General features: G+C 43.2%; 1 protein-coding gene across 1 annotated transcript; it reads left to right on the plus strand.

The window, feature by feature from the left end:
• The first annotated feature begins 357 nt into the window (after window positions 1-357).
• LOC115196618 (protein fantom) lies at window positions 358-15154 on the plus strand. Its single transcript, XM_075074284.1, is given in 18 exon segments — window positions 358-445; window positions 536-604; window positions 607-670; window positions 1367-1493; window positions 1720-1894; window positions 2234-2339; window positions 4915-5062; window positions 5272-5415; window positions 5690-5762; window positions 5874-6036; window positions 6095-6185; window positions 6698-6745; window positions 6905-7088; window positions 9234-9331; window positions 13536-13713; window positions 14480-14564; window positions 14877-14929; window positions 15099-15154. Coding segments are annotated over 18 exon segments (1950 nt in total).
• The last annotated feature ends 2514 nt before the right edge of the window (window positions 15155-17668 follow it).

A 17668-nucleotide genomic window follows, 5' to 3' on the forward strand; every position in this document is an offset into this window, starting at 1 on the left:
ACTAGCTAATTGATACTTAGTATCAGATTCGAGCTGCTTGTTTTGCTAGCTAGCTACTTTAGGTAGCCAAACCTAGCTACCTAGACTGTTTGTGAGCTCAGTCTTTTGACCTAGAAAGATAGAAACTAATTAAGCTAGTAGGGAAAGAATAAGATGTACACCTATTCAAGACAGTGATCTAGTAGTTGCATGGTTTTCCTCTGTCCTTCCTAGCTACAACAAGTCACATTTAGCTATTAAAGCAACCAAGTATTACAGTGGGGCAGGCTATGCCCTTTTAGGAGGCTGTGTCCTGTTAATTGTCTTTCATAGATGGGTTGTAACTATGTCTCTCAACCTTTATTTCCAGATTGAACCATGTCTTCATTTGCTGACAAGATGGCGGGCGATGTGCCCGTTAAAGACATCACCCTAAACCTCCCTCAAATTGGAGTGGGATTACCAGGTTAGTTACTAATGGCTTGAACTTCACCTTACTTTACTTTACCTTATGTTTGTCTCTAAACTGGCAGTAACTTCCTGGCTCTGTTTGCAGAGTCACTGATGGCCCAGAATGCCCGTGCACGGCAGGCGATCTTGCAGGTGAGCAGGGAGGAGCTCACCCGTAGCTCCATGAGGAAAACCTGCTCCTCAAACAACACACCCAGAAACAGGAAGACAAAATCAAGAGGTGGGACCTGCACCCCTGCATACACACACAAACAAACACACAATAAAGGTTTCAATCCCAATGCATACCCCTATAGTATCAAACCTTAGAGTCTGAGAATTCTTCATATGTGAATTTCTTAGATATATATTTTTTTTTTTGGAGGGGGGGGTATTTTTTCACCCTTTTCTCCCCAATTTCATGAAATCCAATTGGTAGTTGCAGTCTTGGCCCATCGCTGCAACTCCCCTATGGACTCGGGAGAGGTGAAGGTCGAGAGCCATGCATCCTCCGAAACACGACCCTGCCAAGCCGCACTGCTTCTTGACACACTGCTCACTTAACCCAGAAGCCAGCTGCACCAATGTGTTGGAGGAAACACCGTTCATCTGGCGACCGAAGTCAGCTTGCAGGCGCCTGGCCCGCCACAAGGAGTCGCTAGAGTGTGATGGGACAAGAAATCCCGGCCGGCCAAAGTCTCCCCTTACCCAGACGACGCTGGGCCAACTGTGCGCCGCCTCATTGGTCTCCCGGGCACGGCCAGCTGTGACACAGCCTGGGATCAAACCCGGGTCTGTAGTGATGCTTGAAGCACTGCGATACAATGCCTTAGACCACTACACCACTCGGGAGGCCATATTTGGATTTCTAACCCTTTCTTCTATTCCCATTATATGGACGCTCTAACTTATTTAATTTCAACTTGACTTTTCACAGGATAGCCACCAAGCTGGTGCACTTGGTGAAGGACCGTTGCCGGGTGGAGCAAGTATCTGCAGGCGTGGTGCATCCAGGGGGCTGGGACGTGGAGCTAGAGGAGATGATGGAGGAGCTGCAGGAGAAGGTGGACCACTTCGAAAATAAGTGGATGCGTCCAAAATGGTACCCTTATTATTCCCTGTATAGTGCACTAGTTTTTACTAGGGCTCTGGTCAAAAGTAGTGCAGGGAATAGGATGACATTTGGGACACATGCAGTGTTTCCATGTGTTATCTTCTGGGATTTTAAATGCGCATCTTATCGATTGTATGTTTTGTTTATTTGCAACCCCAAATAAAATTGAATTCAAGGTCCAGGAGCTGCAGATGCAGAATGAGGCCCTGAAGCAGTGTCTGCTGGCCGCCAAACAGCAGCTGCAGACGCAGAGCAAACGAACCACCCCCTACGGCCATGTCCAATCACGTGACAACACGGGCCTGCGGCGGCTGAGGGAGGACACGGTCACACACCCCACTGCTCCCAGAGGTGAATAGAAATAGAATAGATACTTTATTTTCCATTTGGTTAGAACGGAAATGTATCTTCTGCCTTTTCCTCAACCCCCAGAAACACACATGTTGAGAGTCACAGGGTCAGCTGAAACCTCTGACCTGTTGCTCTCTAAAACTCTGTCATGTATGATGTATATATGATGTCTATGCTTTATACTCTGGCCAACAAAGCCTCAAACTCTGGGCATGCCTGTGTTGCCATATGGCAATTTTAGCAGTATTTCTCCCCCCCTTTAATGCACATGTTTGTTCTTGTCCTGCACTAATACACCTGATTAAACTGTAAGCCTTGATGTGTCTGTGTCCCCTCCAGGACCCAGGAGTGTGGAGGTGGAGGTGAGTGGCAGGCCCCACCAGGGTCTACTGCCCAAATATGGACACAGTCTGCTGGACGACACCAGAGCTGAAATCCGTAACCTGTATGTACGGTTCTCATCAGCTACACTGTGAATTGCTGCAAAGAAACCACTACTAAAAAACACTAATAATAAGAAGAGACTTGCTTGGGCCAAGAAACACGAGCAATGGACATTAGACCGGTGGAAATCTGTCCTTTGGTCTGGAGTCCAAATTGGAGATTTTTGGTTCCAACCTCTCTGTCTTTGTGAGACGCAGTGTGGGGGAATGGATGATCTCTGCATGTGTATTTCCCACCGTAAAGCATAGAGGAGGAGGTGTTATGGGGTGCTTTGCTGGCGACAGTGTCTGTGATTTTTTTTTTATTCAAGGCACACTTAACCAGCATGGCTACCGCAGCATTCTGTAGCGATATGCCATCCCATCTGGTTTGGGCTAAGTGGGACTATCATTTGTTTTTCAACAGGGCAATGACCAAACACACCTCCAGGCTGTGTAAGGGCTATTTTACCAAGAAGGAGTGTGATGGAGTACTGCATCAGATGACCTGGCCTCCACAATCCCCCAACCTCAACCAAATTGAGATGGTTTGGGATGATTCTGACCGCAGAGTGAAGGTAAAGTAGTCAACAAGTGCTCAGCACATGTGGGAACTCCTTCAAGACTGTTGGAAAAGCATTCCAGGTGAAGCTGGTTGAGAGAAGCTGGTTGAGAGAAGAGTGTGCAAAGCTGTCATCAAGGCAAAGGGTGGCTATTTGAATAATCTCAAATATAAAATATATTTTGATTTATTTAACACTTTTTTGGTTACTACATGATTCCATGTGTTATTTCATAGTTTTGATGGCTTCACTATTCTAGAGTGTAGAAAATTGTGAAAATAGAGAAAAAGCCATGACTGAGTAGGTGTTCTAAAACTTTTGACAGGTAGTGTAGCTACTCTGTACCCTAACAATATACTATATTCCAACAACTCCACTGAGCACGTTATTTCAAACCTTTTAGTTGTAGCAAAAAAATATAAACTCAGCAAAAAAAGAAACGTCCCTTTTTTAGGACCCTGTCTTTCAAATGTAATTCGTAAAAATCTAAATAACTTCACAGGTCTTCATTGAAAAGGGTTTAAACACTGTAAACACAAACTATTTATGAACATGCACCTGTGGAACGGTCGTTAAGACACTAACAGCTTACACATGGCAGGCAATTACGGTCACAGTTATGAAAACATAGGACACTAAAGAGGTCTTTCTACTGATTCTGAAAAACACCAAAAGAAAGATGCCCAGGGTTCCTGTTCATCTGCGTGAATGTGCCTTAGGCATGCTGCAAGGAGGCATGGGGACTGCAGATGGGGCCAGGGCAATAAATTGCAATGTCTGTACTGTGAGACGCCTAAGCGCTACAGGAAGACAGGACGGACAGCTGATCGTCCTCGCAGTGGCAGACCACAGGTAACAACACCTGCACAGGATCGATACATCCGAACATCACACCTGCGGGACAGGTACAGGATGGCAACAACAACTGCCCGAGTTACACCAGGAACGCACAATCCCTCCATCAGTGCTGACTGTCCGCAATAGGCTGAGAGAGGCTGGACTGAGGGCTTGTAGGCCTGTTGTAAGGCAGGTCCTCACCAGACATCACCGGCAACAACGTCGCCTATGGGCACAAACCCACCATCGCTGAACCAGAAAGGACTGACAAAAAGTGCTCTTCACTAACAAGTTGTGGTTTTGTCTCACCAGGGGTGACGGTCGGATGCGCGTTTATCATCGAAGGAATGAGCGTTACACCAAGGCCTGTACTCTGGAGCGGGATCTATTTGGAGGTGGATGGTCCGTCATGGTCTGGGGCGGTGTGTCACAGCATCATCGGACTGAGTTTGTTGTCATTGTAGGCAATCTCAACGCTGTGCGTTACAGCGAAGACATCCTTCTCCCTCATGTGGTACCCTTCCTGCAGGCTCATCCTGGCATGACCCTCCAGCATGACAATACCACCAGCCATACTGCTCATTCTGTGCGTGATTTCCTGCAAGACAGGAATGTCAGTGTTCTGCAATGGGCAGAGAAGAGCCCGGATCTCAATCCCATTGAGCACGTCTGGGACCTGTTGGATCGGAGGGTGAGGGCTAGGGCCATTCCCCCCAGAAATGTCCGGGAACTTGCAGGTGCCTTGGTGGAAGAGTGGGGTAACATCTCACAGCAAGAACTGGCAAATCTGTTGCAGTCCATGAGGATGAGATGCACTGCAGTACTTAATGCAGCTGGTGGCCACACCAGATACTGACTGTTACTTTGATTTTGACCCCCCTTTGTTCAGGGACACATTATTCCATTTCTGTTAGTCACATGACTGTGGAACTTGTTCAGTTTATGTCTCAGTTGTTGAATCTTGTTATGTTCATATAAATATTTACACATGTTAAATTTGCTGAAAATAAACACAGTTGACAGTGAGAGGACGTTTCTTTTTTTTCTGAGTTTATATTGTGGATTGGAAATGATGCAGACAATTACATAGATGGAAGCTAAAGTCTATTTGCAATGTTAAAGCTGATCTACCCCCTCGATAATTATTTGAAATAATAAATAACGTTCAAAATACACACACACACTATATGGGGAATAGTGAACAAAAGCATACCCCTGTATTGTGTTGTGGTGTCTCCAGGTCTACTATCGAGGACAAGGTGGAGATGATCTGGCTGCAGAAACAGCTAGTTGAGAAGGGCAACGCGTTCACTGTGCTCGAGGGCAGATTCCTACAACTCCAAGAGGTGAAACACAACAGCACGTTACAGGATACACTAGTTGATTAGCAATGCTCTAGCACACGGGCGGGCAAACTTTTGGAAAATGTTTTGGTCTCCCCAGCACATTGTAATCAATAGTTGTTGTGGAAACTTCAAATAACTTGTTCTTTCGAAAGAACACATACTATTTAAACCCAGTCACCATGGTAATGACCCCTATGTTGTGATTGCAGAGTCAGTGGACCCTGAAGGCCAGTCATGAAGCTGTGATGGCCAAGATGGACAAGCTCACGGGCCATCTGAAAGACGAGCGACTGAGAAGTCTTGGCCTGGAGAGCCAACTACAGGCCAACTCATTCTCACAGAGGAGGACAGAGGTAACCTTGCAATACATTTGGGCTGGTTTCCCAGACACAGATTAAGCCAAGTCCTCAACTAAAAAAGCACTTTCAATGGAGATTCTCCATTGAGCATGCTTTATAGTCCTGGACTCAGCTTAATCTGTGTCTGGGAAACAGCCCTTTGGTTTAGCCTTTAAGTAGGCTCTCTTATCAAGAGCAATTTGATGAGGCTGATACAATCTCAACATCGTAGGGAAACTCTTGGCTAACCTCTTGACTAATTAACTATCCTCTTTTAAATGAAACACAGTTGCAGGAGCAAATCCATGACCTGGAGAAGGAGAGAGAGCTGCTAAAGGAGAACTGTGATAAACTAATGAACAGGTGAGGGATTTGACTCCACGTTTGTATTTTTCTTTGCATGTTGAAATCCTATATTGAAAACTTTTTTCTGCATGACCATTTTGTGGATTACATTTGGTTTTGTGTTCCTGGTGCTTTCAACGTAACCCGGGAACAGAAATTTGGGACGTGAGAGCAGCAGCTGAAACTACAGATAGCCCAGCTAGCGGTGGCACTGAAGTCTGACCTGACAGACCAAAACGAGATTCTGGACAAGATCACTGTTGAAAGAGGTATCTGTCGACCAGGACCTTTGTGTCTTTAAAATTGTTTTGTGTGAATTCAGATTTACAAACATTTTTTATTTTATTAGGAGTCAAGAAAATAAAGAGATTCAGCTTTGGTTTCTGGAGCAAAAGCAGCAGTTGGATGAAATAAAGGATCAGATGAAGTTCTACACCAAGGTTCTCACTCCAAATAAGAATGAATGAATGTTTTGTGTGTGCAGATATGTACACCACGTCATTACTCTGCTGTGCATACATCTTGCTAGCTGTCACTCATATGGCGAGGGGCTGAAGCTCATTGGTTGAACTCAAATTGCTAGGGGGCTGACCCAGGTGGGGGAAAATGTATGGAAAATGGCGCAGCAGAGCTTCCAGAAAAACGGTTGCTTTCAAACTACACATTGATACATCCAGCCTAAAGCTGGAGTTTCAATAAATACATAGTAGTCGCAAAAGTTCCAGAGCATGCCTTTTTTTTAATTTTTTTTTTTAGGAACAGTGGGTTAACTGCCTTGTTCAGGGGCAGAACGAGAGATTTTTTACCTTGTCAGCTCAGGGATTTGATCTTGCAACCTTTTGGTTACTAGACCAACGCTCTAACCACTAGGCTACCTGCCGCCCCCTTTATCTGCTGCCCCTTTAACCAACATGTTTATAGATGTGTCATAAGGTTTTTTCTCTTCCAAGAGAGTGAGATCGATGTGGCTGAACTCAGTGAGGCAATGATGCTAGTGAAGGTATTTGGTCATTTAACCTGTCTCTCATCACTAACTAAATCATACTATAAGGTCCACTTTGACCATATGCTCAATCACGTTATTCTACCACTCCCATCCACAGGGGGACACTGTGCATTACTGTTGGCACTGAAGTGAACCCCTTCATCCCTCCGTCAGGTGCGTAAGTCCCAGAGGAGTGGTGAGCTGGGCTTCCTGGAACCGGTGGAGGAGGTGCGTAGCGCCACTGAGCGCTCCATGAGGGAGCTACAGGCCACACACACTGAGACCATCCAGGAGCTGGAGAAGACCAGGAACATGCTCATCATCCAGCACAAGATCTACAAGGACTACCAGGTCCATGGTTATACACAGCATGAATCACTTGGACTACACTTAGGGAAATAGTTAGATATTCCATAACATTCGCAACAAGGATAATTTCATGGTGTCTTACAATTACACATACTTCAGAAAAAAAACTTCAGGAAATCCACATCGGCACGGCGACCGTTTGAGAAACAGATGCCTCGCAAAACACAAGTCTCAACGTCAACAGTGAAGAGACGACTCCGGGATGCTGGCCTTCCAGGCAGAGTTCCTCTGTCCAGTGTCTGTGTTCTTTTGCCCATCTTAATCTTGTATTTTTATTGGCCGGTCTGTGATATGCCTTTTTCTTTTCAACTCTGCCTAGAAGGCCAGCATCCCGGAGTCGCCTCTTCACTGTTGACGTTGAGACTGGTGTTTTGTGGGTACTATTTAATGAAGATGCCAGTTGAGGACTTGTGAGGTGTCTGTTTCTCAAACTAGACACTCTAATGTACTTGTCCTCTTGCTCAGTTATGCACCGGGGCCTCCCACTCCTTTTTCTATTCTGGTTGGAGCCAGTTTGCGCTGTTCTGTGAAGAGAGTAGTACACAGCGTTGTACGAGATCTTCAGTTTCTTGACAATTTCTCGATTGGAACAGCCTTAATTTCTTAGAACAAGAATAGACTGACGAGTTTCAGAAGAAAGTTCTGTTTTTGGCCATTTTGAGCCTGTAATCAAAGCCACAAATGCTGATGCTCCAGATACTCAACTAGTCTAAAGAAGGACAGTTTTATTGCTTCTTTAATCAGACAACAGTTTTCAGCTGTGCTAACATAATTGCAAAAGGGTTTTCTAATGATCAATTAGCCTTTTAAAATGCTAAACTTGGATTAGCTAACACAACGTGCCATTGGAACACAGGAGTGATGGTTGCTGATAATGGGCCTCTGTACGCCTATGTAGATATTCCATAAAAAATCTGCCATTTCCAGCTACAATAGTCATTTACAACATTAACTATGACTACAATTTGATGTTATTTTAATGGACAAAAAAAATGGCTTTTCTTTCAAAAACAAGGACATTTCTAAGTGACCCCAAACTTTTGAACAGTGGTGTGTGTGTGTGTGTGTGTGTGTGTGTGTGTGTGCGCGTGTGTGTGTGTGTGTGTGTGTGTATATATATATGAAAAATGTCATCTCTGCCATATGTTAAAATGTGTATAATTGCTGGAAATTAGCTTTAAAATAGCAACATTTTGCCACTGCAGACAACAGGAGGTTCAATCTGCAAGTGCTTAATTGGCCACGCCCATGGCCAGACCCAACCATGCCATACTACCTAAACCCCATTTTGAACCAGAAAAAAACCCTGTAATCATTACCGACCGGGGAGCCCCCATTTGATTTGTAAGTCAATCTCACTCAAATATATAAAAAACTGCATACATTTATTGCCATCCTATGGCAAAATGTGTGAAATTGCAGTAAATTTGCAATTAAGACTGCTGATTTTGCCTCCACCCATGGCAAAATTCGTAGAATTCCAGCAAATTAGTTATACAACTTTATAATTGTCTCTCCGCCCCATGGCAAAATGAATATAATTGTTGGGAATTAACACTAAAACGTTTTTTTTTTTTCTTGTCACTGTCAAGAAAATAGAAAATAGAACTTGGTTCTAGTTGTGACACTTGACGGTCTGCAAGTCCTGCCTCTCCCATTTACTCATTGTTTTTTAGGAGCATATACCCATGTGGGTGATTGAAAGATGAACTGCGGTCCACACTCCAGTCCAGTTGGTGGTGGTAATGTACCTTAAAGTTGTTTGCCAACCGCCATATAAAGTCCAAAGAAGAAGAAGAAGAAGCCTGAAGGAGGAGAGATTACTAGAAAGTAACTTGGCTTACCCTTTTATCTGTGGATTAATTGTCAGGAGTAGAGGACCTTGTGCATTTCAGGCAAAATAACAACCCAATGTTTATATCCCAGGACAAATTAGCTAGCAACCGCAAGCTAGCTAGCTAAATTGCCATAAATGTTTGCTTTTCGACCTGTCCCCACATTAATATAGTTGGTTCAGAGTTAGTTTTGATACTTCAACCTCAGTGTCCTGATCCCGTGTGGTGTGGGTGGGCGAGCGGTCTGGTCAGCATGTTATCCGCCCCCCTCTTTCCATCTCTCCCTCCCCCAAATATAGAAGAGGTGCCAGCAGCAGAAGATGAGGATCAGACTGAATCGATCCTCTCAGACAGTGATGACTGCATTGTTCCTGGCCAGTCCTCCATGGGACGGAAGGTGGGTGAACCAGGGATACAGGATAGAACCTAGCCTGTTTACCTTGTACACTTCGATGAACCTCAGTCCGTAGAGGATAGGAGTATAGTACCGTTGGATAGGAAGTACTGTATCAAGGTTATTGGGCTTGTTGTGTTTATATCAAGGCCGTTGGATCTTGAGGGTCCAGTATCACAGGAATAGAACAGCAGCATCCAGGTGAAAGCTGTACATCAGCTTTGGAAAGACAAGTTTTTTCTCAACAAATCTAGTTGCCTTTGTTTGTTTTTATTAGATTTGTATTGTTTATCTTGCCAACGCCGTTGTTTGGACGAACCTCTAGTGCTGTAGGTATATCTGCTTTATGCTGAGGTTTGGTACTGATAACCAGTTTGGCAGATGGAATTTTTTCTTCTTATTGAAAGCACAAAACAAAACACAGGTGTTCATGAATCATTCATGGTGTGGGTTTGCACTGTAGAGATATGATGTCCAATTTAATATTAGCAGCATTATTGTTGTTGATGGATAGAAAAGCTTAGAAAGATAGCTAGAAAAATATTTCTCACTGGTCATCTGGATGGGAGCGATTGTTCTGCAAGTGAGTTGTTTGTATGTCCCTTTCACATCATCTGCTTAGAATGTTATTTTACACTGAATTTACAATTTACTTTGATTATTGTAGTAGTTTATAGTTTATATTTCAGTACATTTTCTTTAACCTTTATTTAACTAGGCAAGTCAGTTAAAAACAAAATGTTATTTTCAATGACGGCCTAGGAACAGTGGGTTAACTGCCTTGTTCAGGGGCAGAACAACAGATTTTTACCTTTTTTATTTATTTATTTCACCTTTATTTAACCAGGTAGGCAAGTTGAGAACAAGGTCTCATTTACAATTGCGACATGGCCAAGATAAAGCAAAGCAGTTTGACACATACAACAACACAGAGTTACACATGGAGTAAAATAAACATACAGTCAATAATATAGTAGAAAAATAAGTCTATATACAAAGTGAGAAAATGAGGTGAGATAAGGGAGGTAAAGGCAAAAAATGCCATGGTGGCGAAGTAAATACAATATAGCAAGTAAAACACTGGAATAGTAGATTTGCTTTGGAAGAAAGTGCAAAGTAGAAATAGAAATAATGGGGTGCAAAGAAGGGGTAGTTGTTTGGGCTAAATTATAGATGGGCTATGTACAGGTGCAGTAATCTGTGAGCTGCTCTGACAGCTGGTGCTTAAAGCTAGTGAGGGAGATAAGTGTTTCCAGTTTTAGAGATTTTTGTAGTTCGTTCCAGTCATTGGCAGCAGAGAACTGGAAGGAGAGGCGGCCGAAGGAGGAATTGGCTTTGGGGGTGACCAGAGAGATATACCTGCTGGAGTGCGTGCTACAGGTGCGTGCTACAGGCTATTTTGTAAATGACATCGGGGAAGTCGAGGATCGGTAGGATGGTCAGTTTTACGAGGGTATGTTTGGCAGCATGAGTGAAAGATGCTTTGTTGCGAAATAGGAAGCCAATTTTAGATTTAACTTTGGATTGGAGATGTTTGATGTGAGTCAGGAAGGAGAGTTTACAGTCTAGCCTCTCTAGGGTATGTGGGACGAAATCGTCCCACCTACTCAACAGCCAGTGGAATCCCGTGGCGCGATATTCAAATACCTTAGAAATGCTATTACTTCAATTTCTCAAACATATGACTATTTTACACCATTTTAAAGACAAGACTCTCGTTAATCTAACCACACTGTCCGATTTCAAAAAGGCTTTACAACGAAAGCAAAACATTAGATTATGTCAGCAGAGTACCCAGCCAGAAATAATCAGACACCCATTTTTCAAGCTAGCATATAATGTCACATAAACCCAAACCACAGCTAAATGCAGCACTAACCTTTGATGATCTTCATCAGATGACACTCCTAGGACATTATGTTATACAATACATGCATGTTTTGTTCAATCAAGTTCATATTTATATCAAAAACCATCTTTTTACATTAGCATGTGACGTTCAGAACTAGCATACCCACCGCAAACTTCCGGTGAATTTACTAAATTACTCCCGATAAACGTTCACAAAAAACATAACAATTATTTTAAGAATTAGATACAGAACTCCTTTATGCAATCGCTATGTCCGATTTTAAAACAGCTTTTCGGCAAAAGCACATTTTGCAATATTCTGAGTAGATAGCTCGCCATCACGGGCTAGCTATTTTGACACCCACCAAGTTTGGCACTCACCAAACTCAGATTTACTATAAGAAAAATTGGATTACCTTTGCTGTTCTTCGTCAGAATGCACTCCCAGGACTTCTACTTCAATAACAAATGTTGGTTTGCTTCAAAATAATCCATAGTTATGTTCAAATATCCTCTGTTTTGTTTGTGCATTCAAGACACTATCCGAAGGGTAACAAAGGGTGACGCGCCGGCGCGTATCGTGACAAAAAAATTCTAAATATTCCATTACCGTACTTCGAAGCATGTGAAACACTGTTTAAAATCAATTTTTATGCGATTTTTCTCGTAAAAAAAGCGATAATATTCCGACCCTGTTTTCGTTCAAAGATTAAAGATCTAAAATGGACTCTTCTCGTGCATGCGCACGCCAGTCTCATTGTTCTCTGATCGACCACTTACCAAATGCGCTACTGTTTTTCAGCCATGGCCTGCAAAGTCATCATTCAACGTTCTGCCGCCTTCTGAGAGCCTATGGGAGCCGTAGGAAGTGTCACGTTACAGCAGAGATCCTCAGTTTTCAATAAAGAGAGTGTAGAAGGCCAAGAAATGGTCAGAGAGGGCACTTCCTGTAAGGAATCTTCTCAGGTTTTTGCCTGCCATATGAGTTCTGTTATACTCACAAACACCATTCAAACAGTTTTAGAAACTTTAGGGTGTTTTCTATCCAAATCAAACAATTATATGCATATTCTAGTTTCTGGGCAGTAGTAATAACCAGATTAAATCGGGTACGTTTTTTTTCCGGCCATGCAAATACTGCCCCCTACCGTAGAGAGGCTAGCCAGACACCTAGGTATTTGTAGTTGTCCACATATTCTAAGTCAGAACCGTCCAGACTAGTGATGCTGGACGGGCGGGCAGGTGCAGGCAGCGATCGGTTGAAGAGCATGCATTTAGTTTTACTTGTATTTAGGGTTAGGGTTAGGGTTGGAGGCCACGGAAGGAGAGTTGTATTGCTCGTCTGGAGGGTAGTTAAGACAGTGTCCAAAGAAGGGCCAGAAGTATACAGAATGGTGTCGTCTGCGTAGAGGTGGATCAGAGAATCACCAGCAGCAAGAGCGACATCATTGATGTATACAGAGAAAAGAGTCGGCCCAAGAATTGAACCCTGTGGCACCCCCATAGAGACTGCCAGAGGCCCGGACAACAGGCCCTCCGATTTAACACACTGAACTCTATCAGAGAAGTAGTTGGTGAACCAGGCGAGGCAATCATTTGAGAAACCAAGGCTATTGAGTCTGCCGATGAGGATGTGGTGATTGACAGAGTCGAAAGCCTTGGCCAGGTCAATGAATACGGCTGCACAGTATTGTTTCTTATCGATGGCGGTTATGATATCGTTTAGGACCTTGAGCGTGGCTGAGGTGCACCCATGACCAGCTCTGAAACCAGATTGCATAGCGGAGAAGGTGCGGTGGGATTCGAAATGGTCGGTAATCTGTTTGTTGACTTGGCTTTCGAAGACTTTAGAAAGGCAGGGTAGGATAGATATAGGTCTGTAGCAGTTTGGGTCAAGAGTGTCCCCCCCTTTGAAGAGGGGGATGACCGCAGCTGCTTTCCAATCTTTGGGAATCTCAGATGACACAAAAGAGAGGTTGAACAGGCTAGTAATAGGGGTTGCAACAATTTCAGAAGATAATTTTAGAAAGAAAGGGTCCAGATTTTCTAGCCCGGCTGATTTGTAGGGGTCCAGATTTTGCAGCTCTTTCAGAACATCAGCTGACTGGATTTGGGAGACGGAGAAATGGGGAAGGCTTGGGCGAGTTGCTGTGGGGGGTGCAGTGCTGTTGACCTCTCTTCACCCAAGATTTTCCAGGGGCCATGACCGTGTGGAATACTTCCGTCATTACTACCCTGGTTGGTAGGTTAAGATTCAATTGTGTGTTCCTATAGAGCCATCATCAGCCTACTGAATAGGGATCCACAACAGCAATAATAACCACTAGACTTTCCAAAATCCAATCCAAAATCTGAGCGTGTGCGTGTGGAGATCGTGTCTCAGACACTGAGGCCTGAGTCTCGGGCGGCAGCAGACAGCAGCGTGGTCAGGCTGTTTGTAGAGTACTCCCTGTTGGACATTCTCTCTGAGGAGACCCCTCTGTCCCTGCCCAAGCCCCCACCTGGCAAGACCAGCCACTACAACTACAGCAACGGTAAGGGATAATGGAGAGTGTTCACATACACACAGTCACTCACTCATACACTGACTCACTCACTCATACACTGTACAAAACATTAATAACACCTTCCTAATATTGACTTGCACCCCCTTCAGAACAGCCTCAATTCGTCGGGGCATGGACTACAAGGTGTCAAAACCATTCCACTGGGATGCTGGCCCAATTTGACTCCAATGCTTCCCACAGTTGTGTCTAGTTGGCTGAATGTCCTTTGGGTGTTGGACCATTCTTGATACACATGGGAAACTGTTGAGAGTGAAAAACCCAGCAGCGTTGCAGTTCTTGACTCAAACCGGTGCGCCTGGCACCTACTACCATACCCCGTTCAAAGGCACTTAAATATTTTGTCTTGCCCATTCACCCTCTGAATGGCACACAATTGTCTCAAGGCTTAAAAATCTTTCTTTAACCTGTCTCCTCCCCTTCATCTACAGTGATTTGAAGTGGATTTAACAAGTGGCATCAATAAGGAATCATAGCTTTCACCTGAATTCACCTGGTCAGTCAGGTCATGGAAAGAGCAGGTGTTCATAATGTTTTGTCCATTCAGTGTATATATTCTGTTATTGTCCTTGATGGAACCCATGCCAGTGTAGAATTTTAGCTTCCAATTAGGTATCTAGAGAGAAACTGACAGGCTTGATGGAGCAGCTCTGAAATGTTTCCTCCATTGGGTCAGGTGTGTATACTTGGGGGGTCCGATGTGATTCAGTAAGCCATGCCTTGTTTCTACAGACAGTGATTCATGTGGACATAGAGAATAACAAGACCAGACGGGTGATTCTGAGGGGGGTACTACAGGAACGCAACACACAAATGGAAAGGTTAGGAAAAAATAGTGTTTTGTACATTACCTGTGCATGCATATAAAACATTAGACAAAGCTGAGATTTCCCTGGCAAGACTGAAAGTAACATTAGACAACATTACTGCCAGGTAGAAAATAACCTAAATCAATAGACCAGATAGTGATGAGCTATGTGTTTCTCTGTGGCGTTGCTCGTCATGGAAGACTGTTGTAGACTGAATTGGTCTAAAGATGACAGACTGTAGATCTGTGAATGTACAGACCGTTGCCTGACAACTGACCTGTTGTGATTGGTCCTGTCTGACCTCTGGTGCGTGGCCTACTTTAGGATCCCTAATATCCTGGAGCAACAGCAGGACCTGATTGAGACCAGCCTAAACAGTAAGTATTGTGTGTGTGTATAGAGTGTTGCAAACTAGGTGTTTATATCAACTTGTGCAACAGGAAGTAATCCCTCTCTTTTTCTGTGTGCGACTCTCAGCTTCCCTCCTTTTCTTTTACTTCTCCCTTTCCGCTCCTTCTCCCCCTCTTTGTCTGTCTGGGTGTGTAGTTGTCGATGTGCAGGACAGTAGTGTGGCGATGGGTAGTCTGTGTGTCACGTCCTGACCAGTATAAGGGTTATTTGTTATTGTAGTTTGGTCAGGACGTGGCAGAGGGTATTTGTTTTATGTGGTTCGGGGTGGTGGTTTATTTAGTAGGGCGTTTGATTTATTATTTCCGGGTTTTGGTTTATGTTCTATGTTTTGTACTTCTATGTTCTTTCTGGGTTGGTGTATTTCTATGTGTAGGTTAATGGGGGGTTGGACTCTCAATTGGAGGCAGGTGCTTTCTCGTTGCCTCTGATTGAGAGTCCTATATATGGGTAATTGTTTGGTTTAGTGTTTGTGGGAGATTGTTTCTTGTTTTGCCTGTGTGAGCCTTACAAGACTGTTTTGTTATTTTGGTGTTCATTTTTATTTCAAATAAATATCAAGATGAGCATCCACATTCCTGCTGCATTTTGGTCCTCCATTCCCGACGACAACCGTTACACTGTGTGTGTCTGTAGAGGGACTGGAGGCACTACAGTCTATCATAGAGGACCCAGACCATAACCACACTCCTCTCTCCTCACTGGAATCAGAGGCAGAGGGTTAAATCACACCACACATTTCACTAGTGCGAAAGACTGCACATCACTGTCTCCTGCATGCCACAAGACTGTGTTGGCTCACTGAGCTAAAGCCTAGGTATTAGCTAGCACAAGTCTTCTGGTCTCAGGCAAGGTTACTTATCTCATAAATGTGGATCACCAAATCACCACTAACACTATAAATACATTTTACTGCTCTTTACACATGCAATCATCAATTTGCTTATTTATTCTGGGAGCTACAAGAAGTAAAACCTGAAACGTAATGGCGAATATGGTCTTGACTTATTTTTCTATGTTATGATACTGTTATATGTATCAAATCAGTAATTTGCCAATTATACTGTATTTAGTTACTGCATTTTATTTATATATTTTTTTTATAGTTGAAAGGGATTGTTTTATGAGACAACTTGGCACTCCATGTCAATGGCGTAATGTTTGAAATTGTGTTTATTAAACAGTGTGTTTTATAGGGCCTCGTGACATTGGCTCTGATGTTACCTTGTTATCATTTTATAATTAGCACTTTCAAAATCCTGTTTTGGACATTTCAAATCAGGAGTAATGTATGGTTTGTGAAAATGTGTACCTCCAAAACATATTTTAGATCAAGTTTATATCTGAAATTAGGTTGTTTAGTAGAGGTATAGAATGTCCAAAGCATTGAGCATGTTATTGTTTTTACCTGTGTCTGTATTTTAAGAGATTTAAAGAGTTTAGTTTTAGTTTTTACATTTTCTCCATTTTGTATTGGTTTCTATCCATTAGTTTAGTTTTAATGATTGCCAGCACAACCTATATTTGCAAACATTATTCTTTTGGCATACGTCAAGTATTTGGCAGGATTTCATATCGGAAAGGTTCACTCACTCCGATAACATGTGCTCAATGTCCCTACGACGTTTCCCAAGGCAATTGGGTGCCCACTAATTTGTCATATAAAGCCCTTGGACATCAGGCTCATACTCATATTAGCTAATCCTCACATTCTGCTAATGGTATGTGGTTGAGGGAATTAGGGTGCGTTTGTAAATTACCTCAAATTCACTATGGAGTGCCAGAGTGTGCTCTGTGCGTTCATAAATTCAGAACATTGTCAGATTGTCCGTTTGTAAATTCAGATAATTTTTCTCTCCGAGCGCACACCGGACGCTCTGGCCGAGGAGTAGGGTTGATCCGAGCGTTCTGACCTCACAACGACAGTCAAGCACCCAAGCTAACTGGCTAAAGTTGGCTAACTTGCAAACTACTTCCAGACACTCTGAACATTTTACTCACCCTAGCAGAGCTGGTTAGGCTGTTTTCATGTTATCCAGAGCGTTGGTGACTGTAACTGTGCTACTGGCAACACATTTGCCTCTAGAAATGTCCTCATTAGCTGGTAGAAATGTGTTCAACATCCACAGAAGTAGCTAGCAAGTTTACTAGATAGCTACAGTCAGTAGTTGCCTTAGTAAACAAACATACTTCTAGTTTAGCTAACCAAACCATCAGTCCTAGCTTGCCATTATGAAAATCGGCTTCAATAATGTTTTCAACGACGTTTGCTTTCAAAAGCAGCTCAAACAAAGAACATGTATGAATGAAATATAGACATTGAATTCTACCGTGCAAATATTCATAGGTTGCCATTGTTGTGAACGTTCTCAAGCCGCCCTCTAGGCAGTAGGGGTGACCAGGGATGTTATCTTGATAAGCGTGTGAATTGGACCATTTTCCTGTCCTGCTAATTAAAATGTAACTTTTGGGTGTCAGGGAAAATGTATGGAGAATTTTTCTTTTTTTTCTTTAGGAATGTAGTAAAGTAAAAGTTGTGAAATATATAGATAGTAAAGTACAGATACAGTGGCTTGTGAAAGTATTCACCCCCCTTGGCATTTTTCCTATTTTGTTGCCTTACAACCTGGAATTAAAATAGATTTGGGGGGGGGGTTGTATCATTTGATTTACACAACATGCCTACCACTTTGAAGATGCAAAATATT

Source organism: Salmo trutta, chromosome 7 (assembly GCF_901001165.1).
Source record: "Salmo trutta chromosome 7, fSalTru1.1, whole genome shotgun sequence".
NCBI classification, from domain to species: domain Eukaryota; kingdom Metazoa; phylum Chordata; class Actinopteri; order Salmoniformes; family Salmonidae; genus Salmo; species Salmo trutta.